Below are 27,352 nucleotides of genomic sequence, written 5' to 3'. Positions count from 1 at the left end.
ACCTGATCCAGGTTTATAAATATCTGAGGTGTGGCGGCCATAGTGGTGAGGCCAGTCTCTTTTCAGGTGGTACGTGGAGACAGGATGAGGGGAAACGGACATAAGCTGCAGCATAGGAAGTTTCGCACGAATGTGCGTAAGAACTTCTTCAGGGTGAGGGTGACGGAGCACTGGAACAGGCTGCCCAGGGGGGTTGTGGAGTCTCCTTCTCTGGAGATATTCAAGTCTCGCCTGGACGCCTACCTGTGCGACCTGGTGTAAGGAACCTGCTTTGACAGGGGGGTTGGTCTCGATGATCTCTAGAGGTCCCTTCCAACCCCTACAATTCTGTGATTCTGTGATTCTGTGATTCAGCCTTGCCCTGGACTATATGGAAACCACCTCCCTCTCTGGCAACCATGTTCTCTGGTATATCGAAGTCATGACAGTTGTTTTTCAAGGCAATAGTCAGACATAAGAGGGTAAGACAGAATATTGGCTTGCATGTTACTGTACCATGAGTGAAGCAGGAAACAAAAGAAGCACTGTTTTCAGAAAGAATATAGTTTGCACATATTCTTTAAAAGGGGCTTAGTCACTTGATGCTTCTACAAGTTTTCCAAAACACTGGAAAGTGTGGTGCAATACTATGGAGAGAGGTTCCTTTGCTCATGTGAAACAGGCATAGATCAGCCTAAGCAATACTCTGGAGTCCTGTGAAAATGAAAGCAAAAAGTGAAGGAAGAATAGCTATCAAAATAATTTAAATGCCAATTTTTCAAGCCTTTTTTCTTTTTTAGAAGGAAATATAGACAGGCTCCTTCAACAAGATTCATATCTATACTGGGAAGCTAGTCACAGTTCACATCGAGCTTAAAATTCCTGGAAATAAAGATACTCAACACAACTGCTGCTTCTATCTGCTATGCTGGTGATGACATCTTGTAGACTGACATAGCATTTCCAGTTGGTGATAGGACTTGCCATTTTTTTTTTTAAATTTAGATTTAGTATCTGAATTATTTTATTTGCAACATTTCCTAAAGGATACTAATTTTCTAGCACTGTGATTTTCTAATTGTGTAACACTTCCAAAAAAGACATTTTTCACATGCTTTTTATAAACCTAACCTAAGAGAAAAAATACTTTAAATAAAAGCATATGGTAGAAGCTTATCCAAGAAAGTATCAGTCTAGATCCAGCCAGCAGTTTGCTAACTTTCAACACCATAGTGCACACTGGAAAATATTAAAGCACCTAGTTTGAGTATTACGTTACACGTATTCCTATGAAACTATTTCTCATGAAATTAAATTATAAATAATAAAGCATACTCCTCAATCAAAGCATAATTAAGGTTAAAGTAAGCTGCTGCTTCTAAATTGAAATTCAGGACCTTTTTCTGATTTTCTCTTACAGCAGAAAGGATGTACCATGTACAATGCATGGTCCCCTAAGAAGATGCTTATGCAAGTTCTGCAGTGTTTTCTCCTGAATTTGTTTTTCTCATGCAATACAAAGACAATAAATTTCAGATGCAAAGTCTTTGGGTCAGGGAATGCTGAGCTAGCAGAGGTGGAAAACCCAGTACTACAAGTCCCAGTAAATGCAAAAGATGGGCAGGACAGACATGCACTATGTTGACTGCCTCTCATGGAATGCCTCTCTTCTCTGGAACTGAAGTCAGAGCAGCCCAGCTTGACCAGCTTGCTTGCACTGAATGTGAAGGTGCAGGAACTAAAGCTCCTTGTTTGGGCATGGTGAAATCCTAGGAAGATCCCACCTAGTTTCTTCTTCTTCATTCTCTTATTCCTATCTTTCCTCTTCTCTCTCCCTTGAAACACATCTCCATTCTAGCAGCCATGGAAAAAGGATAACAGCCCTTGATTGTCAGTCAAGCACTACAGAGGGATGACAAGGCCTGAAGAATGCAACTGAGGCCAAGGCACACCTGAAAGTGGTGGCAGTCAGCAGGTTGGGCAGGAACTGTCTCCTGTGTCTCATCTTTTTCTTACTTCTTAAAAAACAAACAAAACAAAACAACAACAACAACAAAACCAACAGTGAAAAGAGTGCAAGAGAAAATCTGTACCCTTTCTGCAAACAAGTGCAGAACCTGGTGGGAAAAACTTGTCTGCAGTTTGCAGTGCACTTTGCTATCTATTCTTTTGTATATATTTCTTTTGTTTAGTTACAGCTAAACAAAAAAGGGGCAACAGCTATCTTTCTCCACCATGTCTGAACTGTGCCTTCCTCGCTCTTGAAGAGAAATCCTCTTAGGCAAACACTAACAAAATACAAAATAAATTATGGCTCCCATACTATCCAATTATTTTAAAGTTGGCATTACTTCACTTGTTGGCAATGTTGCATAAAGGAAATTATAATATGGTATGCAATTTAAATATACATACATACTTCCTAATCTATGTATTTGTACAAAATATGAACCAAATATTGTACAGCTTATTCAATACCTCATCTGTATTAATTGTCTATTTTGCACAGTAAAATAATTATTTTGGGAAGGGTGCCCCACTTCTGTGCAAAGATATAATAAAAAAACAGTGGATCCTGAATATCTGACAAGGAGAATGGAAACAAAATGCTAAATAGTAAAATGTAGAATAGTTTTAAAACTTGGTAAACTTGCAGACCACTTTAAAATACACTAAGTTGAAAGGCTTTTCCATCACAAGGAATATTTCCTGCAATTTCAGATATAAGTGAATATAAACATATCACATAAAGGTAATAAAGCTAAATAAAACTAGTAATAAAAGCAACTTTAAATCATTGTTTAAAAGATACGATTATATGCAACCTATCAGAGTTTCTGATCTCCTTAAAGGCAGATAATTTGAGTCCACATTCAGCTGTAAGAAGTTTGGTGCAATATTAAGAAAGAATTCAATCATCATGAACATTCCAATGTACAGAAGGGTCTTATAGGATATGAAATTCATCCCACAAAAAGCAATAGGCAGATCTGATAATCCAGAAGTGATGAAGCCCAAGGTCTTACAGCATGCTTTTATTTGAACCACTTCATTTTATTCTTATTTCATGTCGTTTTCAAGAGAAGATTAACACATAAAAGGCCCTTGGTGGCACAGAGAGAATAAAGATCCTTTCATAACATGAGTACAGTTGCAATTAAAAAAAAAAAAACAAAAAACTTTTTTTTTCAATTCACTGGAAATTCATTGTATTAAAACAGGAGCCTGCTTACTTAACAACATGTAATGGACACATGCAGGCTCATGGGCGTTCCTTTCCTTCCATAATGAAGTCTGGCTCTGTAACACATTGGAGACTATTTCTTTATTTTATTGCATCCTGATCAATCTTTCTTTTATTCCTTGCTCACTTTCAGTACTCATCTGCTGTTTCATTTCTGCTCTTTTCATAGGAAGTATAGGAAGTTTGAGAAAGAACTGCTAATTCAGTTTGGGTTTTCAAAATGTAAAAAAATACTATTATTAAGAATACTGTCTCTGTCTGTCAATTTGTGAGTCACATGAGGGCTATATAGAAGCTAACGGAGGTCAGTTGCAAATAAACTCTCAGGAGCAAGTCTGAAAAAAAAGGAGACTTGAGTTGTCCAGGAACTCTCATACACTGACAGATTCTGCCTGACTTCCCAGCAATATCCTGAAAACATCTTACATGTTGTTCTCTTGTTTACCTACTATTCCTGAAGTGCACTATAAGTGCTTTATTTTTGAAGTCAGCACTGAACAACAGTAAAGGTATACCGCAGCTTCCAGAGTACTGACAAATGTTTTGATGTTATCTTAAGCTGCATCTTATTCTGAGAGCAAGGTGCAAAACCTTACTGTACTACTACTTGAAAAATATGTTACATCTACTGGTATGCATGGACCGACTTCAAACTCTCTTCTGTATTCAATTCCAACTACTGGTTTTGATTCTATAACACCAACATAGATTTGAGTCCAATGGTCCAACTGTGTGTCTCTCTGCCTTAGTATGACTGTAATGATCAAAACCAATGGGGTGCTTTTGCTAGTAAACCTTACATATCACATTCTGGGGATAAAGGCGGGTCAGTCATGCTGTAGACATTGACAACAGCATTTATTTCAAATAAAGATTCAAGTCACTTTTTTTTTGTGGTGTACTAGAAGAACTATATCCTCATGTTTTAAAATGTGTGGGTGGTAACAGTGCATATATTTACATAAACTGGAAGATGACTGACATTGTTCAATTTATAGTCTGTTTTTAAACTAGAGAACATTCAACTAGAACATTTAATGAAACTAATACAAAAAAAATACTATATACGGTCAAAAAATAATAAATGACTGCTGTAATACAATCTGGATAGATTCTGAGATGAAAAACAGAATTTAATAATGATAATTTAATTTTGATTTAATTTTTCACATTTCAGAGTCCCTCCTAACAGAAGGTAACTTCCCAAAACAAGTAATATTTAATATGAAATAAGAATAAACATGTACATAACTTAACTATTCGTTTGGATAGTTACAAACTCTTCCAGTCTAGGAATGCAATAATTTCTCTTAGGTGTAAATATGAGAAGTCTTTTCAAACTGATTATTTGATTGTTTCTCTTCCTGTATTCACTTCTTTTATGTTTGGGCACTACTATGGATCATTAGTAGAATGCAACCACATTAAACACAGGAAACAAAAAAGAAAACTAACACAGCATAAATCAATGTATGGAACATGGTTCAGCTTTACTCAAAGAAATACGAAATTCTGAATGTGAAAAAGCAAGAAATAAGCCAGGTTGCTTCATGGACAAAGGTCTGTGTATAGTCCACACGTTAATTCATATATGTAGATTTAAAACAAACTTGTCTACTTCTTAGTTTTCTACTTTGCAAGTTTTTACTTTGGATTACAGAGAGAGATTAATTGCTAGAATGCATTTTCCTATCTTTAAATTGATTTTGGCATTTACAGAACTCTGTATATACTGCTCATTTTTGTATTTCTTTTTTATCATTACTTTTGTGATGTATGAAGGACAAAAGACACAGAAGTAAATGTATGGTATATAAAAAAGGTAGAAGCAACAGTTAGGAATCAGATGAACATTGCTTTGTGAACACAATATGATCTAGTGATTCTAATGCTAGCGCAAGAACATTAACAGCATGTTAGACACTCTTGAGTGGGGATACTTGGAGAACAATGTAGCCTATTTATTACAGTATGGATAAGTTAGTGTGAAACAAAGTACTACATCTGTATTGGTAATGTTCTCTTTTTCATTTTTCAGCTCACAACTCAAAGATGATACTTTTTCAGGAAAATACTCCATCACATGCCTGAATCATGATGAAATTAAGGAGATTAATATCTACTCCATCTTTATGAAGAGCACTGGCACTTGCTTAAAAATGGTTTCTAGAAATACAATTCTCACAAATGCATCAGTGATGTCTGAGAATTAAATAAATTATCAGTTTCTCTCCTCACTCCTTAGGAAGTCTACGCAAATTTAAAGATAAATAACTCCTATGGTTTACTACAAATTCAATGAGAATTATGGGACAATCAGAGGAAGAGCAAAGAGAATAACAGAAACAGCCTGAAGAATCAGAAGCAATCCAAGATCCAAAATCAGAGCTTCAAAGATTTCCTAGCTATATGTTCCATAGAATTTTTGCTTGCCCAATTTTTATTATTATTAGTAGTAGTATTATTTTTAATAGGAACTTAATTGCCTTGTCTAAATATCAGAACAAATTTTCAGCTCTAACAAATTGTTACTGACTGTCCCTGTGCTCGTGTTGCACACACATGTCACAGAGTCTGGTGCAGTAAATCCAATGTTTTCTTGAAAAGTTTAAACTTTACAATGAGCTGTAATGTCCTTGCACAAGAGATCTGACATGGCACAGTACCGTGAACTGCACACTGCAATCTGTTGTCATCTCTACTACAACGAAGGATTCGATACTGTAAGCCAACTTTATCAGTGTTCATGACCCTTTTCATTATCATTTATGAAATACTAAATGGCAAGATCCCTTGGCTGCAAAATCTGATTTTAATTCATAATTCCTACAACTCAATTTCTAATTTCCAGCCAATTATATATCCTTTCCAGGACTTTTTCTCCCTGTGACAAAGCAATTTTATTTCTTTATGAGCTTTTGGTGAAGAGCTCTCTTGAACAGATTTCTACAACACAACGGGGGTAAACCCAATACTTAAAATAAGAAGAGGATTACTGCACATGAATAAAAGAGTATGACTACCAATGAGAAGATGAAACACTTCAAGAAGCAAAAGACTAATAAAATACTATTTACACAGTAAATGCTCAGGAAATCCAGGACAAAATTATGGCAGACTTTGAGATATATACACACTCCATTAGCCTACAATACCTCTGGAGTCCAGAAATTCTCTCTTTGGATTTCTGTAAAGGAGGTAAGCCAATCTAATGACTTTTGGATTCATGCAGGTTTTACGGATAAACGTATAGAGGTAAAAATACCAAATTAACCCAGATTCTTCCCACATTCCTGGGCTCAAGATAGGCGATAGGCAAAAAGTAGTGAACTCTCCAAGGCAATTCTGAATTTAGGTGTTCTAAATAATGTTTGGATTTTTTTTTTTTATCTTTTGCTACAGAGATCAAAATTATATATCTTACCCTCAGTCAAGTATTTGGAACTGTAATGTCTGTATGGCATTGTGGAAGCACCTTTATGCACACCTGTTTACTCAATTCTTTATCATATACAGTTTCGTATTTTTATCTTTAACACAAATGCAATGAGCATATTGGACATGACCTAAATTCACTTATGATCTATCTTTCTTGTTTCCTGCATATTTTGCAGTTTATCAGACTCCTTTTGTAACTGACTAGCAATACTGACCAATACACTCTTATTTCAACATTCATTTCTTTCTCTTCAAAACTTCCAGACATTAAACATAAACAGTTGCAATTAGTTGCATAATTAGTAGCTGGTAAATACAGTCAGTTATGATCCTTGCAGATAAATGTGAAATTCAATAAAAAGAGATTTTTTTATAAAATGAAAATGCATGGACTTTCGTAGTCTAGCAGAAGGTATATTTTAGTCTTCGGTTGATTGTTATATAATCACCATTGCAACTGTGATTCATAATCTGATCCATCCCTCACTGAAGTCAGCGACGCAATTCTCATCAACCTCATGTGCCCTGGCAGCCTGGTCAAGTCTTTAGATTTTATGCCAAAATATGGAACGCTAATCAGGAACATTAACACAACGGCCCATTTCATCATCTACACATTACAAAAGGACTTTTCCTTTGCATCTTTACCTCGAAAGTGACAGCAGCAAGATGTGCCATATTATTAAAAGATACTGCAGAATGCTCTTTGAAATGGCAACATAAAAGAGAATACAATGTCTAGGGCTTGAAGCCAACTCTAACTGAGTGATTGATCCTTCAGGAAGAAGAATAAAAGAGAGTTTTCATGGATGACAATATGAAAACTAAAATTTGGTACATTAAGGACTCCTGAATGACAATTCAGTCTCTATTTACACATATGTATTACTACATATCTACGCATGTACATATTGCCCTTATTATTTCTTATATTCATCTTCTTTGAAAAGTTCCTTTCAGACAAGGAAACTATTTTTGATCAGCTGAATGCCAAAAATAATTACCTGGCATTCTGCCCTTGTGCATTAAGCCAAGTATCTCTCAATTAACAAAACTAATTCTAATATCAGACGATGTAGCTACTACTCCATGTAAAATAAAATATTTCAATATTTTTCTTCTTATTATTACCAAATTAGAAACAAATATTTCACACAGACACAGGGATGAGACTTAGTACAGGGAGCTAAACAATTGCAAGAAGCTGTTCTGTGTATTTCTGTGGTTTAGAAATAGTGCCAAGTCGGAAGGAAAAGACATTCTCTGCATTTTCTAAAGCAAGATAAATACAGAAAAGAAATATAGATGAAAGATGGAACAGCTATCTATGGACTCTGCCAGATTCCTTGGCTTTTTGGCACACCTATTGATGCTGGCAGACTTAGCCAGTAGCAATCTTTTCCATTAAAAGAAGCACCATATATTTTGGTTTAACATACTTTGTTTGTGCATTTTTAAGCTTCAAAAATGTCTATTTAAATTTTTTTTAATGATTCCTTCTGCACAGTTGGCTGCAACAGCACTTATTTGAAGCAGTTCATTTATCACTAAAAGAGCTGCAGGGCACAGCTACTGTTAAACAGCTCCAACAAACCTACAGCTTAGTGGGATAAGTTTCTTTTTATAAGACTGAAAGATGCTTAACTTGTGCCAAGTGGAGTTTTATGCCAGCCTCTAGGTTTGTTATCCAAACGTTACTAAATTAGAGGTCTTCTGAAGCACAGAATTTGGACAAAGATAAGCTGATCTCCCTCGGGCTGCTGTTTTTACCTATCAGGGGTAAGCTAGATTTTAAAAGAACACTTGCTACGTATCATAAACTTTAGCAGTGTAAAATTTTTAAAAATCATTGAAACTTTGAGGCTTAATCTACACTGAAGTCAAACGTCATTACCTTTGGCAATGGTGCAAAAGTGAAATGTTTTACATGTAAGAACCCCTACTTTATGAATGGTGAATTCTACTTATTATGAAGGTAGCGGCTTACTGGTTTCTGTTTCTTGGAGCTGAAACTGTAAGAAAAATGTACACAGCTGGCAGTTGCCAACACAATAGAAATTGCACTGGTGTAACATTGTCAGCTATCATTAATCCTTCTGAAACAAAACAACAAATGCCAGTATCGGACTTAGCTTGTGGAAAATCTTGCACATTTGTGGGTGAAGGAACTGGGTGTAATTTCTGTAGCCAACAGCCATGCAGCAATTTTGCCATCTAGTGCCCTCTTCCTTGACATCTAAGAACTGTAACAACTGATTTATGAAAAACAACAGGCATAGGCCTGGTGGTATGTGCCAAACAACTGTATCTCCAGTCTGAACAGTGGAGCCTGAATAGAGCCAACCATGACTGTTAAAAAGAGGGTTCTTCTAAACTGAAAATAAAAATGTAAATATGTGAATATGCATGTATATATGTATTGCACATGGATAATATTACTGCATAGATACTATATAAAATATTTTGGATTTTTTTTAAAAAGTATTTTCTTAAAGGTTAATAATATAAAATTATATTCTGCATCAATGTTCTCAACAAAGACCCCCACATATAAACCAACCCACTGCTCAAACTAAAGAATTAAGTGCAAGTGCATTTGCAATTCAGTTTGATCCTCAGATATGGATGTTATATGCCAAAGAGGGAGTTTTTGAAAATTTTTGGTAAAAATTGCTAGTAATCATCTTCCATAGTTTGTAGTTCACAAAGATGATCTTATGAAAGTCTTTTCATGTTAAAAAAAAATTAGCCAAAACTTGTAAGGTTTTATGGTTTTAGTAAGTACTGACCAAAATTGGGAACCAATTCAAAATAGAATACCCAAAATACATTCTTTAATACAGTCATTATAACAAAGTACAGAAGAACTCTTCAAACAGAAAAACGTGATTTCATAGTAAACTTTTATAAATCATGGTTAAACCAGATATTTTTAAATCTTCGATTGTAACAGAGGAAGGAAGAGCCTTTGTGTGATTAACTTTTCTACCATTAGTAATAGAATTCAAAGAGTACAAATACTTCCTAGATTAATTCATAGTACAATTTAGAAAATATATCTTAGCTGTTACAGTTTCTTTGCAAAAATAAAAGCTAACAAAATGAAAAACAACTATGCATCTCTTGAGGATATAGCATGATAAGAAGAAAAATGTGATGGACTAATTAAAAACATATCTATTCATATATATAAGCACATAGACACATCAAGGGGCATCTTGTACACTTCTAGAAGCATGAGACTCTATTTTACCTCCCTTGTACCAATGGTTTAAAATTAAGTTTTCAAAATTCCTGCTGAAGATCCTACTAGCTGTAACCAATATTCCAGAAGGTATCTACTGATATTTTGCAATATTATGAAAACTGAGCACTCCTATATTGTACAAATAATTCAGTGATACCGAAGAGTAAGGCTAAAGATCAGTTCTATACACTGGCAAGTTGGATGGACACTTTCAGTATTAAAAAGTGTCAGAACATAAATTGGAAAGTCTGATCTTCATTTCAGATATGCACTGCAATTTGTGGATCCTCTGGCCCAAATACGTCTATATACAATGGAATAACAGATCAAAATAGAGTTATACATAGTGCAGGAAAAAATGCCATCTTTATATCAACTTTTCTGAATAATAAGAACAGCCTAGAAGAAAAAAGAGCTCAACAGAAGCTAACATAGCTGACTTTCTGTAGCCTTTAGCAGATAGACAATAGCACCAGCTATGCTCTCATATGGCTTAAGTACCTTAATATCTGGGTGACTGGGTACTATCTACTGGCTCTGCTCTCTTGATTTTCACAAAAAGTTTACAGTCAGTATCTCGTATTTATATTTTGCTTATAATAATAGAGTTGGAGTTACAAATTAGCAGTGATTGATCTTGGTTTGCTTGAATTACCACATATAAGCAACATATGTATTTTTAGATTTTTTCCTACTATTTAATTCCTATCTGCTCACCTCCACCTTGTTGTGCCCTACATTCAAACAGTAGGTTTTCTGAGGTCTTTTTCTGATATAGCTATACATCACTGCCTAGCAAGATGAACAATTCAACTGGGATCAATGGCTTTAGGTGCTCTGACAATGTAGATAAACAAGTGAATAAGTTTAATAACATTATTTATTAGTTAGGAATTCAAGCACAAACTTTACTCAAAGTCAAAATGCCAGTAGATCCTCATTCATCTTACTGGAAAAATATCCCTGAATATTTTAGAATATCTGTGCACCATCTGATCAGCTGCTTGCAAATGCAAAATATTCAACAAACAGAATGGGTGGCTTTTAGCTTCATACTTTACAATCAAAACAACTAATATGTTTTTCATAGACCTTAATCCATTTGTGCCTACATAGCTCAACTCTCAGCCAGCAGACTTCAGTTTTCTAACAAATCATATCTCTGCCAAAACTGGAATCTTCCATTATGGAAAAGGCAGCATTTTGTTTTAAAGGCATTATTGGAAGAGTTACTGTGTTGGTGTCTTAAGATTTTCTTTTCTAAAATAATAAAATGCTTGAATGCATTTTGTGGCTGCTTTTATACTGTGAATGGTTATTATAAAAAAGACAGGTAACTCATCTGAGATTTACAAAGTTTATTGACAAGTTAAAGTCTGATTTAATCTCTTGGGGAAAAAAATGAGCTTACTTCACTAGGTCTAAATTCACTAGTGATTTATATCAACAGTATTACCTTATGTTAACTTCTACCCCTGTAGGAAAGCATTCTAGCATGGGAACAGCTAGCCTGGTGAACAGTCAAAGAAGAAAACTGGCCGAATATGAACTTTGAGGGCAATACTGAGGCCAAACAGAATAATGAAAATCTCTGATGTTCAAACAGAGCTTATATAGAGACAGGAAAGTTATTTTACCTGTTTTAAGAATTTATACTACTATTACTGGAATAGTGAATTCTGTCCTGAAATATGCTGAAATTGAGTCCAAAAAAGGAAAGTTCAGAAAAAAAGATTCAGAAATAAACAATAGAAAAGACAGAGATTACATTGGAGATTACACTCATTAAAGAGATGTCAGTGGAGTGATTTGATTTCACTACGAGAACATTCATGAAAACAGAAGCTATATAAGGCTCTTCAGTTTACCAAGCAACAGTATCATACATGTAATGGCAAACGATAAAACTTTAGGCTACAAATAAGGTGCAAATGTTTTTATGGGGAAGGTATTTAACTACTGGAAAAAGTTTTGATGGCTCTACTAGATTTTCCATTGCTGGAATTTTTTAAGTAAAGAGTCAGTGTTTTTCTAAAAGATATACTCTATTCCAAACAGAAATAAATTGAAGCCATGTCTCTGGCTTGTATGAGCAAAGCTCATCAGACCAGACCATTCCAATGATTTCTTCTAGGATTATAATGTACAATGTAATACTATGTATGTATATCTATGATTATTCAACAGGAGAATAGTGTCCAGTTTACAGGACCATAATCTTCGGGCTTTTAAAATACTGGCACGCTACTTTTCTCTGAAACCTGCAAGTTTCCCTGTACTGCAAAGCTTACCAAAAATCAACATTCAGGAGGATAGTAATTTAAATTTAGCTGTCTGAAAGCCAGCTGTTTAGTCTGAGCTACAGACCTAGGTCCTTTTAATACTTAGTGGAGAAAACAAGAAACCTTCATGAGCCTATACTTTTCCAATATCCTGGGCATCTATTTTCAGCTAGCATAAGTCTGCAGGTGCCTCTCTTTCCATTGGCTGATGAAGGTGTCTTAGTTTAGATTGCTTTAAACACCATACCTAAAAGTGGCCAAAGTTAGATGAATGGAATCCATCCCTAATACTCCTAAGTCCTTCTTCAAAATCCCTGGATTCAAGTTAGTTAGATCCACTAATTCAAAACATCTGTCTTTGTTAGGTCATGTTTAAAGTGTCCTTCAGTTACTGTTGGGCAGATAGTGTTTCATCAACAACATATCATAAATACATCTCATCTGTATTTTTCCAAGAATGAAGTACATTTTGAATACCTCTTTCATATTGTGCTATTGTCCAGAAGTCTGTCATTCCTATCTAACAATGAACTGGACTCCAGTTCATGTCCACATGTATGAACTTTGTGAGGCACCCTCTTAAACACAGATATGGGGGATGCAATTGTGTAGCTCTGAGCTGGACTTCCATTATAGTTAAAGGAGACCAGACAGTATTGCTTGTAGAGACTGAGGTGCCTTATCTTTGCATAAATGTCTAAATTAGGAGAGATGAAACACAGTTAAGGGTCTAGAGATGAAGAAGCATAAGGAGTGGCTGAAGCTCCTTGGTTTGTTTTCTCTGGTAACAAGTTCCTGAGGGAACGGCATGGTCTGCAACAGGGGAGGTTCAGGCTGGATATCAGGTAAAGGTTCTTCACCTTAAAAGAGAAAGCCTGTAAAAAATCTATACTGTTTAGCAGATCTTTTCTTGAACAAGTTTGATTTCTCTAAAGTTTCAAGAGCACACAACCATAGGTAAAAGTCTTTGTTCCTTTGCAACAGCTTCATGTTTCCATGAAGAATGCTGTGATCACTGGTGATTTTACTATTTCTCTTCTCTAATTGTAAGGGAACTCCAAATGTGAAGCATGTAGCCTGGCACTCGTGTATCTTGGCTAAAAACTGCTAATCCACTGCTGGATTTCTCTTCTTGGTTGGTGGACAGCTATTTCCCATCTTGAATTCAGGATAATGCCTGTTCCTTACTCTAACGTCTAAAAATTCCCCATGTTCTAATGTCCCACATGTCATTACTTGATCTTTGAAAATAGTTTTCGAGTACAGCCATGAATTTTTACTTCAGAAGGAGGAAATATTTTCTGGTGTTTGATACAAAGAAAGCATTGATTCACCTGTCACGTCATAACCATTGTTCCATTTCTAGTCAGAAGAATAGAGCATGGAACTGAACATAAAAGAAAAAACTTCCTTCATTGCCTTTCTAAACTTCCTCCAAAATTGTCCTTTTGTATTCACATACACCAGTATTTCCATAACTTCTTGCCACTCAGACGTGCATGAGAATACTGACTATATATTGGGTGCAGCTACAAATAGTTGAGAACTTGGAACTGGTCTTCTTTCACAACTGTGCACATACACCTGTTGTCTTGAAACAAGTGATTAGCAATTATGTTTGCAGTAGTAAAATATGAAATATGAGAATCTGCCTGAAATGTGTTTCTCTATATATTTTTATTCCTGGTTTCCTAGGCAGAACCTTGTACATACATACTGTGTAGAGAGTAGTCACTTCCGCAGATGTGTTACTCACGCAGAGTAAATGTTTCCCTGAAACATCAGACTTTCTGGGCACGTGAACGTAGCATGTGAACAAGTGTTGAGGAACATCCAGGATTCAGAATGTATTGCAGCCTAATCAGAGTCACAGTAGCTATTCCATTAATCCAACCAGTCACAATTACTGAAAGACTAGATATCTGGTAGAGGGTGAAAAAATATCAGAGGAATCCAGAAAAAAATTCCAGAAGTAAAAATAGGATGAGTCATGGAAACTTCTGGACACAATAATCTTTAAGTAATTATAAAAGTATGCTCTCAGTCAGCTCTTCACTAGAGAGACTGGGCAACCCTGGGTGCAACTCTGCCCATGGCACTTGATGTAATTAAATGATCTTTGAGGTCTTTTCCATCCCAAGCCATTCTATGAACCTAGTACATTTGACTGCCTGCTGGCTGACAGTCTTTGATATGAATGGCATCAACCTTCCAACTAGTTTGACTGAAAAAACACTGCCAAACTTCCATTTTTTTTTTTTTCTGGGGGAGCTAGCAGTAGCTAAACCATCTGGTATATTAGCGCCTTCAAAGGTTATTTTATTTTTACTGCCAGTAAGGAGAATAGGCACTAGAGAACCAGTGATCCTTTTCCCACCTAAGTGTTTGGTTCATGGTCACCTCCTAGCTATAAGAAGATTCCAGTTGTATGGGGCTGCTGAATCACGGCCTGAACCTCTGATTGATCACCTGAGGCGAGCAATGAGTCAGCCACGGGAGAACAGGTGAAGGCAATTCACCTGTGCTGCAGGAAGGGGTGGAGCCTGGCTGCACCTCTCCTAGACCCATTTAAGAGCTGACTACCAGTGGGGAAGAATCTCTCTGGAAATCTGCTCCATCACAGTTCATCTCACAAGCCCAGGATAGGGTGAGTGCCTTTCTCTCATTACTCCAATATAAATTATATTAGCTAAGCTCCTGGGTGTGTGTGTGTATACACACACACACCCAATCTGTATATCCATTGATTATACACCAGTCTACCAATTGGAACAACTTATGGTATCAGTTGACAGTGGAGCCTTGGAATATTATAGATGATATTCCAAATTAATTTAAAAAAAAAATCCTTCCCAAGACTTTTGTGTAGTGTTATACCTAGCAGGTATGAAGAGCTGTTCCAGGTCCTTCATGGCAAAATCTGGTCATCTGTGTTTTTATCTTAATACTCTCCATTAATCTCTTAATACTTGATCACATTAGGCTGCATTTAAAAATCTATTAAGGAACCAGGTTTTCTTGCAGTAAGACTGTTTTCCCCTAAAAATTGAGATACTGTGAACTACAGAGGAGAATTAGCAAAACTTTGTAGAATTCTGAAATACTTTGAGGTATGTGGAATAACACTGCATCTCTTAGTCAATTACATTTGAAAACCAGACCTAAAATTCAAGTGAATTGCCTGTTTATGGAATGAATATTCCATTTCTGAATGATAAGGAGTAGAATTCAGACACTTCTCCTTAACTATCTAAACAGCAGACTGATTAAATCTGTTACTCTAACAATATTTATTTTGAAATGCTCATTTCACAAAGTACACTGAAGAAGGGGTGACTGCTTCTGCAGAGAGGATAAAAAAGGCTAGTATCACAAAAAACAGCTATTTTCCCTAACTGGATATGCCACAGGAATAAATCAATAAAATACAGAGAAAAGATGGAATATACTTCTCCACTACCAAAGGACTGTGGAATTCTGCAAAGTTCAATCATTATTCTCCATCTGTTAGAAGTCAGATGATTTTGATTACTAAATCACTCAGGTTTGAAGGTTATCTCATCAATGCTGACCTTCTGTTCAAAGCAAGGACAGCACTGAATCCAGAAAAGGTTGCCGATTTCTTTCAAGAGAGGTTTTCAGATTTCCTTGGATGTAGATTCCACAGCCACTGTAAGAAAGTGTTCCAGTGTACCCTCCAGGTGGAATATTTTTTCCTTATATCTAGCTGGAATCCATCAGTCTCAATCCGTGACTACTATCTCTTGTCCTGGTATAATGCAATTCAGTAAAGAACCTCTCTTTGTTGCAAGATAAAACCTTTCAGAAATCATTTTCATAGAAAAATTCTTTCTAGAGCCTTTGCAAAATGTTCTCCTGCTGAACTCTTAAAACAAGATTTTTCATTATTGCATGGTTCCAGGTAAACTTTGTTTCTTAATTTTAATCTTAAATTTTCCCCAAATCCAGTTACACACAGTTCCAAGGTGCCTTTTTGCCACAGTGGGCAACTATCCATGCTGTTAAAATGCATGAATCAAGCATGCTGATAAAATGCTGAGGTAATATCACTACCACCTCAGGTCAAAGTCAAGCGAAGCACTCTAGAAGTGAATGTTGATGTAATAACACCACCAAGCTGTGATAATTTTAGCACTGAAATACTCTTTACTATTTCACTGCCATCGAGCTTTTCTAGGACAGGACTCAGAATATTTGAGGTACTCTGCAGTATTTAAAAGCTATTTCAAATGAAAAATCTCTTTTACCAAGTCAAATAAGAAAATTTCTACCTCACCTTCACCACTCCATTTTCATGCATAGTGATACAGTTGCTGGGATCCTCTGAAAGCTGATACAAAGCCTGAGCTGTAGCTCTATGGACCAATGGATCATTTGACTTCAAGTAGTGTACTAAAGGAGCTACTGCCTTGTTCTCTCCAAAGGTAACTCTATTGTTTCCCCACATGCAACAGTGAGAAATGGCCTCTGCTAAGTGATGCCTTAATTTGTCATTGTTCTGAAGAAGGTAAAAACATAATAAATTAAAGGAAATATAATACAATAAAAATTTCATAGAAAGCAGAACTGCATTCTCAAACATCTTTAAGTCATTTCAGTTTAACTGTAGCACAATTAAGAATTGGAAAGAACTGTGAGGCATGGAGCTAGTAGCACTTTGTAATAAGTGCTGCTAAATTTTAAATTGTTTTAAACATGCTTTTAGCCTGGCTAGAAATTTTATAAGTGTAGCATCAAAATTTAACACACAGCCATATCACTATGATTCTCTGTGTGTTTCAGATTTATTGCTCTCTCAATTCTCCATGCTTTTTCCATACAGCAGCTGTGAGAAGCAATAGTCAGTGCAGACTATAGAACAGTGATTATTAAAATGAAGCTCATCTTCCAAAGTAATTTTAGTACCAGCCACAGAGTGCTTTCATGTCCAAAATACAGCTCATAGAGGAGGAATTCTATAGCTCCTCCTTAAAGCTGCTGAAAAATCTATCGCTCTTGTCACAATCTTTTATTTGGATATAATGTAGATTAACAAAAGAAATTCAGATATTTAGTACAATATGTTTAGCTGTTACTTACTGTGTTTACTAGTTTAGACAACAGAGGGACGACTCCATGATCTGTTATTACAGCTAAATTTTCTTCATCTTTAGCTATATTTGTAATGGCTGCACAGATACTTGCTAAAACTTCTTTATTCTTTGATTTTAGCAAATTGACTATAAGCTCCAAGCCACCCACGAAGGACCGAACCATTTCTCCTGCATCCTAAATAAGAATAAAAGGAAACATTATTTTAGAATACTGAGTCTATATTATATTAAAATGTTACATACAACAAAGACTGTCAGAAGAATTTTTTAAAACTGCAACTGATTTCTCCACCAAGAAATATGGCTAAATGGGAACTTCAAACTCTTGATTGACAGATAGACTGGTAGACTGTTTACATACCACCGTGTAGGCAGAAATTCAATACCTAAGTAAAAGTATCTAGTGTTGTTTTAGATACCATGGGATGTTCTTTATGATCTCAACTTGTCATTCCCAAAGGTGTGCAAGTTTCCCATACCTGCTGTATTGTGTTTCCCAGGATGTGCCTCATTTACTCTATGGCATCTAAAACAACAGTGGACAGCCTTGTTTAGAATTGCAGAATCCTTAGAGTTGGAATGGACCTTTAAAAGTAATCTAGTCCATCTCCCCTACAGTGAATAAGGACGTACACAGCCAGATCATGTTGCTCAGACCTTGATCCAGCCTGGCCTTGAAGGCCTCCAGGGATGGGACAGCCACCACATCTCTTGGTAGCCTGTTCCAGTGCCTCACCACCCTCACTGTAACAGACTTTTTCCTTCTATCCAACCTAAATTTACCCTCTTTACGTTTAGGCTCTCCTAAATGTCTTCTGTTTCTCACATTGTCTGACAGCTAAGACATAGGAGTGGTAATATTCCTTTCTTCAATGTTCTTCAGGAATACTTCCAAACATATTCAAGAGCAGGTTGCACAAGTCGTGACAGCAACTGTGAGAGAATCCTGTGCACTTCAGAGTATGAACAATCAACATAAAATGTAGGTAACAGACACAAACACAAATCTAGAAAAATGTGTTTCTAGATAAGAAATAGAAAAGTAGACATAGAACATCATTATGCTCCTATTATATAAATTAATAGTATATCTTAATTGTGAATATAGAATGCAGATATGGTCCACTTTTTCCATCTCAAAAGATTAGGAAAGATTTAGAGAGACAACAAGAATAATAAAAGGAAGGAAACTGCTCTCTGGAAGGAATGATTAACCAACTATAACACTCAAGGCTGTAAAAGTGAAAAATGAGAATGGATATGATAGAAGTGTATAGAATCTTGAGATGAATAGAAAGATCATACAGGAAATCTTTCTTCTAAGAGAAAACTGGAAGCATCAGATGAAATTAGTCGATGGTGTGTTAGCATAGTTACAATGTTGAAGTCCTTGGAGCAGGATTATAGGAGCTGCTAAAAGTTTCTAAGTTTGAAATTTGCTGGACTAATTCACAGGAAAAAATCATTGAAGTTTATCTAGTATAAAAGCATTTCCTCTGATTTTCAAAGTTCCAGGATCATAGACCTCTCAAAGGTGGGAGAGAATTCTGGGGAGGGGAGCCGCTGCTATGAGTTTGCTACATTCTTCTATCTTTCTTTAGGCACCCCCAATAGGCCAGGATGAGAAACAGAATACTGGATCAGTTAACCTTTGACCTAACACAGATTTGGCTGTACTTATGTTCTTGTGTTTATTAGTTAACTCAAATTAGCAAGCGCATGTTTACATGTTAATGTGTAAAAACAGAAAACCAGCAGTTTTGGCACTGTGAGACTGAGCTAACAGGTATGGAATTCATTTGGTTGCCTCAGGCAAAGAGGAACTGGCAGTTATCTCATAAAGTGGCACACAGCATGCAGTACTTCATGTACCCTTAGAAGCACACAGGATACAAACCTAAGTTTTGTTTAAGCACAAATTCTTAACTGATTAAATTACAGTTACTGACTAATACTGTACAACAAGATTCATTGCAGTCCATGAAACTGTCAGAAATGAAATGTCTCTCTGTTTCTTTGGTAAGATGTTCTACCATATATTACTTTAGTCAATCTCTTTTCACGTTCCTCCTGGACAGAAAAAATGCCAGAATAGAAAAACATCAACTTCTTTAAATGTTTTATAAATATATTATATATTTATTCAATCTGTAGTTAATTCCAAGAAGCATTCTGACAGCGACCTACAAGAGATTCACAGGATGCCTACTTACAAAATACCTGAGAGACAGCACTTTGAAGTGCAGTATCATTTTCAGAAACTTAATTGCAAGCATAAAAATTAGCATCAAGTGCCTAACCAGAGGATACCAAGCACTGCAATGTAACCTAGACAAATCACTATTGTTATCTGAACTGGCCCTTCAGTTACTTACCTGAGTGGACCTGTATACTAAGCACAGATGCCTGATATTATCACTCCTTAAAATAATCTGTAATCCAGCCCAACACTGTTTTGGTAAATTCTCAACCTTTTATGTATGGGTGTGGGAAAATGAGCAGTTCTCTTAAAGCTCTTTGGTCAGTGATCACACTAACTAGCAAATGACTAAATTTTGGTTAACAAGGATTTCGGTAGAAGCATAAAACCCAATATAACCTGCTGATCCTGAAAAAGATAAAAAGTCAGAAGCTACTGTGGGAAAACCTTCAGGTGTGTGTTGTTTTTTTTTACAGTCATCTAATTTTTATGAAAAATTACTTACCAAAAGTATGCCATTAGTACCCAAATCTTATCCTTCATAAATGGATTAGTAACAAGGACACTGTTTTTATGAACAAGTAGAAAAGGCAACGTGGTAAACGAGATCAAAGAGCTTTTGCATTAAAGTGATTGGATTAGGATCCCATGAAAGGATCCAGTTCTTAAAAGGAAGCACTATTGAATTAACAATTTTAGAAACCTGCTAGAAGTGGGGTAGGAGAAAACAAGAAAAGGAAAAGCAAGAACTCTTTAACTATGGATCTAGTTGAAGACAACTATCAGATATAATAGAGAGCATTACCTTTGAGAATTCCGTTGATATTGTTTAGACATGTGGATGTAGTGGACTCTTTTTTGCTGTTTGTAGAGATATATTATTGGAAGAGAAGGCTGTTAAAGCCTCAGAGGACATCCAATAAGCACGTAAGCAGGTAGCATTTGATTTTGTTAGTCTGTATTCTGTTAGTCTGGATAGAGATGCTTGAAATGTTCTGAGATTAAAATTGCAAGGGCACATCTCCAGGTAGAAGCCTTTCCAACTAGTTGATCAAAAATACACCTGATGCTGACTTAAGCACTAATCTTGGGCTCTGAGGTAAAACATTTCAGTTTCTCAGTATCTGAGAAGTCTCAGTCCTGAAATACATAAATTATGGTATATACTTGAATCTCCAATTTGCATTCAAGCAATCTGAAGTGCTTGGTGCTGCGGGGCAGTGATGGCCAGACACTCTATTCCTGAAGAACCCTGGAGTCTAGTTTGAGAGGGCTGAGAGACAACAAATAATATGGACTGTAAGAAGCTAAGTAAAGCTGGAGCACTCCAATAGATCTCAACAGCGCTGTTCAACTGAGCACAAAACCTTGCCTATGGCAGAGCTAGATTCCCTTGCTCCCAAGGGCATCTTCAAAACCATTCTTCTATATGGTACTGGATTTCTTAGCATAGGCTAGAGATTTGTAAACCTCTAAATAAGAATACTACTTGCAATCAACAGCTGAATGACAATAATACATTTGCAGTGTAAGACAAAAATACTGTAGTAAAGGCACATGGATCCAAAGACTGATGTAAATGAATTCTCTTTAAGAATGCTAACATTAATATTAATTCTAAGAAAGATTTGTAACTATCCTGTGACTGCTGGGGAAAGGCAGAATCTAAGAACGCCAAGTACATGTTCTTTTGAAAAATTCTCGGTGACATCTTGCTGTACACAGGGGCATCAGATGGGCTGGTGTCAAACTCTTATTACACTCAAAGGAGAGTAAAAATGTCCAGTTAAATGGTCAGAAGTAAATTTGCAGAAGAAATTTTAGTCTGTGCACATCAGTGATGGAAAATGTGAAAATAAAGGTCTGCAAATGGAATTTAATTCATGCACTTTCCTTAAAAGGTCAATAGGAGAATTTTGAAGAAAACAACCACAATCTCTCCTGAAACCTTTCTGGAGTGAAAGGTCTTCAGATTTCATGAAAACGCAAACACGGACAGTATAAACTTTCCTAGGACTAGAGAGAGACCATACCACCAAGAATGGTTTAGATTATATTTATTTCTTTTTCTGGGCTGATTTATGAGCAGAGAAGGACTCCAACTGTATTGTGCTAGTTTTGCTGAGCAAATCAATCAAATTGCTCATGGACTTAGTAAATAAAAATTCCTACTTTTCTAATTCTGGGTTTATATGCCAAACAGAACTCTCCGCTGTAATGCTTCCTTTGAACAACAAGAGAAAGCAGTGGGAAGGCCCATCAGGAACACATTTTCCATAGCAGGCAAGGCAGTTTCTGAGACTGGAAAGGAAAGGTTAAATCCATACAGTTTGACGGTCAAAACCAGAAGCCACAAAATGTGAAGGAAGGATAATATCTAAGAGCAAACTTTAGGCTTAAGTCCCAAAATTAACTGAATGAATAAATAACAGAGGTTCTAACATAAATTAAAAGAGGACTTAGATATTCAGGCAAACTAAGGACAACATATATTTGTGACTCGGAGAAGCAGCTGAAACAGAGAAGAACGAACAGCACACTGCCAATCCTATTGCCACGTGAGTTGCATGTAAAGGGAGGTGGGCTTGCAGCATGTTTCCCGTGGATATTTAGGATAGAAGCCTCTCTATCATTGCTGGTTTATACTATGTATATATGTTCTGTGTACATAGCAGAATGTAAATGTCTGCATTCACTTAACTAAAAATGATGTTTCTAGATAAGAATGTTTATATCTTACTTGATATTTTAAAACTTGACCAGAAGTTTTAAATCTGTGAAAAAAAAATCTACAAAGAAATTTCTTATTGCATGTATCAGAGATCTGAACAGCTAAATGATTAGATACAGGAAAATAAAATGTATTTTATATTTACTTAAATTCTTTGAAACTTACTACATAGATGTACATGACCTTGTGTCTAAACATTGACTCAACAAATGAGAAAGGCTTCTGTTCAACGAATAAACCCTGCAATAAGTATCTAAGATGTGTACAGGGCCCAGCTATAAATGCAAATGATACAGCTTTTCTGCATGGTTCCAGTATCCCTGTATTATTTGTGTTCTTTGAAAAAGTTTCATGAAGACAGAAGATAAACTATCTCCCACTGTGATCAACTAGCAAGTAGATCTTGTATGTTCCTACCTGTACATATTTTCTTTCCAGGTGATTAGAAACCTACTTGTTAAACTTCTCTTCTGACAAGATTGTATTTTCCACATTTTGTACAGTCGTATTGAAAGAATGGAATAATATATAAACAATCCAGTTTCAATAATTGTCTGTGAAACCAGCTAAACACAAGGACAGAACTTTCTACCAGTGATGAAAAGCAGAGGGAAACTGCAGAAACCACATGTCAGGAAAGTTTCCCAAATGTGATTGTGGGTGTAGTCTGGTGGTCTGTGCAAGACAAAGAGAAAAGCAAGAAAGCAAAAAATTTGAAGAACAATGAGCAGAAAGACAGAATGAAATGAAAGCTTTAAAATCCATTGCTACTTACAAAAATTTTCTTCTTTCAAAGAGGTTTAAACAATGATTTTGATGTAATTTAGCAAAACCATAGATTTACTTTGTACAGTAAATTTCCACTTTCTTTTCTTCTAATGCAATGTCTATGTATAACATACAGTTGCTATAATTTAAAGACATTTTCACGTGAAGAAATTATACAAAGCTGTGCTTGTGATTGCAGGGGTCTGGATTCAGTTCTTTTGAATATGTGTTCGAGTATAATTTCATTAATGGTCAGGTAACTATTCATACTAAAAAGTCTAAAGAAACTCTATGATTTTTGTTTCCAAATCAAATAGTTACCTCAGGTATTTTCATCTGCATTTATTTTTGTAACATAAGAGAAGAAAAAATAGATATAAAATGTTTTTGGAAATATTTTTTGTTCTTTCGGATCCAGGTTGAAAAAGATAGCAACCTTTAATTTCCACCTTTAAAAATAATCAAAGAACAGCTTTGATGTGAGCTTTAACTCAAAAAGATAATCATTTCCAGATATTTGTGTGTATTAAGCTTTCGTATTTTACTTGTAGTCCCTAAAACTCACTGCACAAATGTATATGGCATTGTTTCAAAGTCTGGGCTGTACAACTAGCTTACTATTAGATAATGACATTTAAGAAGGACATTTAAAGAAGCAATAACAATATAAAAAAGCATAGGCAAAAACATTTTACTGTACCAACAGGAAATATCTTCATTTTAGATCATCAATATTACAAGTTTTAATGAAAAATTTAACCTAACGTGACTGATACAAAAAAAACTTGGTTTGTTATACTACTTTTTACGTGGTTGGAAAAGATAGGAGGAGATAACAAGATTTTTCATTACTTCGCAAGACCACATCCTTCTTCTAACTGCTGGGCAGCAAAGTTTTTGTTCTCAGAAAGTATGATAAATATTATTTCAAAGGTGGATTCAAAGAGAGGAGTTTGCAATTTCAAGAAGTTAAAAAAGAAAAAAAAAAGGAATAGCTGGCATAGCTACTGAGGATAGCAAGGTACCTGCCATGCTAGTAAAAGACTCATCCTCATACTCTTTAATCACATATTTTCAGCATGATCACTAACAAAATTTAGTTAACTTTCCCTATTAACAAAATTAACTGTCACTATTCAGATATTTCTACTTTGGCTTCTGCCAAGAGCAGAAATACTGTGAGATAGACAATGTTTTTAAATATTTTCTTTAATTGAGAGCAGAAATCACTACAATATTTGCAGAGAAGACGGATTTGGAAAAATCATTTGATCTTTGCAATACTTATACGAGAAGAACACTTGGGATTTTTAACTTCTCTTGTCATCATATTATGCATTTTTTTTTGGTAGTTATTTCATTAAATAAATAAAGTTGATCAGCCTTAGTTGAGACATACAGTACTTGAACAGGCACTACTGAATACTTTGTAATTGGATTCCATTCTTATTTCTTCCAAAATGAATACTGCTTTCTCTATTTCAAAGATTTAAAGCTAAACACTGTAATAAAAAAATTCATTGTGTTTATCTTTAAAAATACTCCACTTGAAAGCTAAATGTTTCTCCACTAAAAACAAGTAGCATTTCATTCTTAGAACATCTTAAAAAGCTTAAGGTGTCACAGCTGATTTGTCAAATTGAAATGCTTTTGCCAAAAAAAGTGATGGTATGGCTGTGTAAATAAACTCTAATTATCTAGAATCATCTTTGGTCTACCTTCACTTTACTGAAGGAAGGAGTCCATTTCTATGCCCTATTGCCAAGTGAATAACTTACCATAATGCAAAATCAACTTAAGATTCAAAATTAAGGAATGCAATAGATAAATTGCTATATTACAGCTGTTCATTGGGAAAAGGAAATACAACTTACATATGGATATTTCTATTCATTTTTTCAAATTAAACATAACAGTAATATTAATTCAAATGATTTTATATTTAAATATTAATTTTATTCCAGTCTGTAGAGCTGCATGCTTCCACTGTAGTAGAACAAATGAAAAATCCCTTGCAAGATGAGACTATTTTACTACATCTCATAACTCCTCTCTAGACTGCAATCTTGTGAGAAAGTAACAGCAGACTATCAAAATGTATTTTCCTGTCCGCTTTACATCTCGGAAGCAGCTAATGTCAGAGAAGGCTTAGTGTTATATTAGTAGTATCAATGTTGCTCCAGAATGGGATTAAAAGTAGCTTGGAAGAGCAGAATCATCTATTTCTGGTTCTTCAGGGAACATTGCACTGGTTCTCCAGGATCACTGCACACCTAAATACTTGGTGAGTATATTGCTATTGATAGTTTCAAGAAACAAAGGTAAAGTCCATTAGCCAAGCATACAGGCCAATAAAGCATGCAATGCATGTTCTCTAAAAGTAAGTGGGGAAAGGATTTTCATAGTCTCTCACACAATTCTCACAAAAAAAAAAAGTCCTTTTGTCTTTTCCTTACTTTTCAGCCTAGCAGACTACTTCTACTCTTTCTCTCCTCCTCCCCTTCACTCCTCACAACTCTCAGACTCATGTAAATGCCAAATCCGATTTTTCTTTTCACAGAAGAAGTTAAACTACTAATATCAGAGTCCTTCGAGGCCACAGTGGCAAAAACGTCATGATTTGCTTTAGACTATTTTGAAAAGTGTTATAATAATGGAAGCATGAGAAACTGATGACACTGAATAATTGGAAAAACTAAACATTGTTTCCACTGGATTTGAGTTGAACTGAATCCAAGTAAGTGCTCAAAACATTGAGTCTAAGTGTCTAAGTAAACTTCTTCATATAATTATTAACATACTTATGGAATACTGGTGGTAATGTGGGTTAATATTGTAGTGTTACAAGACAGTAATATTAGAATGTCACAAGGACAGTTTAGCAAAACAATCAATGCATTGACCACACAAATAAATTGTTATGACAATTATTGTTTATGTCATTGCAACTCATGGCATGGTTCCATAAATTAGAGTGGTATTTGAGAAGGCAATCATATCATATTTTACCAATTACAATTATAGACCACTAAGAATCTGAGTGAGCAACATGAGGTATAATATATAATTCAGTCAAAAGCTTCTGGACTAGATAAAATTATTGCTTGAAATGGTCTGGTTTGTATTATGCAGCAAATGAGACACAATGATCTCCATGCTCTTTTTTTGCCTTAAAATCTACAGCAGTCCCATGTGGCAAGCAAGGGGGCAAAGACAGAAAAACGTGAGATGGACAAGAATAAACAGAAAAGAGATAAAAAAAAAAACAGGGAGGAATATGAGCTTTAAGCTTTTTATAGATTTTTAAATCTGATTAGCAAGTCTAATTTAAAAGTACAGGAGCTACATGACAAGCTGTTGACTAGTATATGTATCTATTATAAACTAAGCTACAAGGAAAGCTGGTCGAATATTTTCCAGTGGAACAGTATTCCATCAGAAAATGCTAATGGAATGGAACCAAAACCTACCATAAGAACACAACTTCTTGAAAAGTTTTGACAGAAACCAGGCATAAAGGCAGGCTAAATTACCAACGTGCCTCTTCATCTTTCTCTTGTCAGCCAGATGGCTGGTGAATAGCCTGCCAGGCTGCTTGGCTTCTGGTTTTCACAGAATCCCTGACTTCTTGCCCAAAGAGCTGCCAAACAGCTGGAAAGCCAGGTCTCCAGGAGCTCCAGAAGCTTTTTGGCTTCTTAAGTTCTTCAAGCTCTCATTCAGCTGCTTTGAATGGAACTTCACATCTGAGTCTCCCCAGTGAAAGAGACATGGGTTATGCTCTTAGTTTCCTGTTGCTTCCCATCTTTCAGGTTGTGTTTTACATGAATTGGGCTCCTAAGGACCTCAGGGCAATTTATGGGAGTCCCTTCAAGATCTCTAGGATATGTCTACTGGAACCCAAACTCTCTGTGATGATTGGTTCATTAAACTTTTACGCAGCCTGTAGCAAAAGTCATTGAAAAGGCTGGTTCTTCATGCCCCCAGCAAGAATGGCAGCCAACTGTGAGCTCACCAAGTTTGACTTCGTAGACATCCTATATCTCTAAGAACCCTCCAAGGAAGGCCTGAGTGGCAAGCTAAAAATTCCTCTTTGTCTCTCTTACAGTAACTTTCAAAGTTCAGTTCATAAAAATAGTTTAAAAATTTGGAAAGTCTACATTCCAATAATATAGATTAAAAAAGCATTAAAATGAGGTCAGATATAGAGTAGATATGAATGACATTAAAGTATCATAATAGCTAGAGAAAGAAATTGGAAAATTGAGAGAAAGGAGTAAAGAGCATTACTATAAACTGCCAAGGTTTCTGTATATGAATTTATGAGGCACAGCAACAAAAACAAAGAACTG

General features: G+C 35.6%; 1 protein-coding gene and 1 long non-coding RNA gene across 2 annotated transcripts in view; one reads left to right on the top strand and one right to left on the bottom strand.

Annotated features, from left to right (window-relative positions):
* The first annotated feature begins 14,761 nt into the window (after nucleotides 1-14,761).
* On the top strand, nucleotides 14,762-17,513 carry LOC104911359. The gene is made up of 3 exons (XR_793861.2): nucleotides 14,762-14,837; nucleotides 16,514-16,635; nucleotides 17,423-17,513. It is a non-coding gene; the product is annotated as an uncharacterized LOC104911359 (long non-coding RNA).
* The window catches only part of ARMC4 (armadillo repeat containing 4), a 28,439-nt gene continuing 16,432 nt past the window's right edge, over nucleotides 15,346-27,352 (bottom strand). The window contains exons 8-9 of the mRNA XM_031553875.1: nucleotides 17,291-17,479; nucleotides 15,346-16,709 (exon numbers count right to left, since the gene is read on the bottom strand). Of these exons, the coding sequence (XP_031409735.1) occupies nucleotides 16,479-16,709; nucleotides 17,291-17,479 (420 nt within the window). The 3' untranslated portion in view covers nucleotides 15,346-16,478. The remainder of the gene's footprint in view (nucleotides 16,710-17,290; nucleotides 17,480-27,352) is intronic.

This window comes from Meleagris gallopavo, chromosome 6 (assembly GCF_000146605.3).
Source record: "Meleagris gallopavo isolate NT-WF06-2002-E0010 breed Aviagen turkey brand Nicholas breeding stock chromosome 6, Turkey_5.1, whole genome shotgun sequence".
Lineage (NCBI taxonomy): Eukaryota > Metazoa > Chordata > Aves > Galliformes > Phasianidae > Meleagris > Meleagris gallopavo.
The sequence above is the reverse complement of the archived record's forward strand: the minus strand, read 5'-3'. Positions and strand labels throughout refer to the sequence as shown.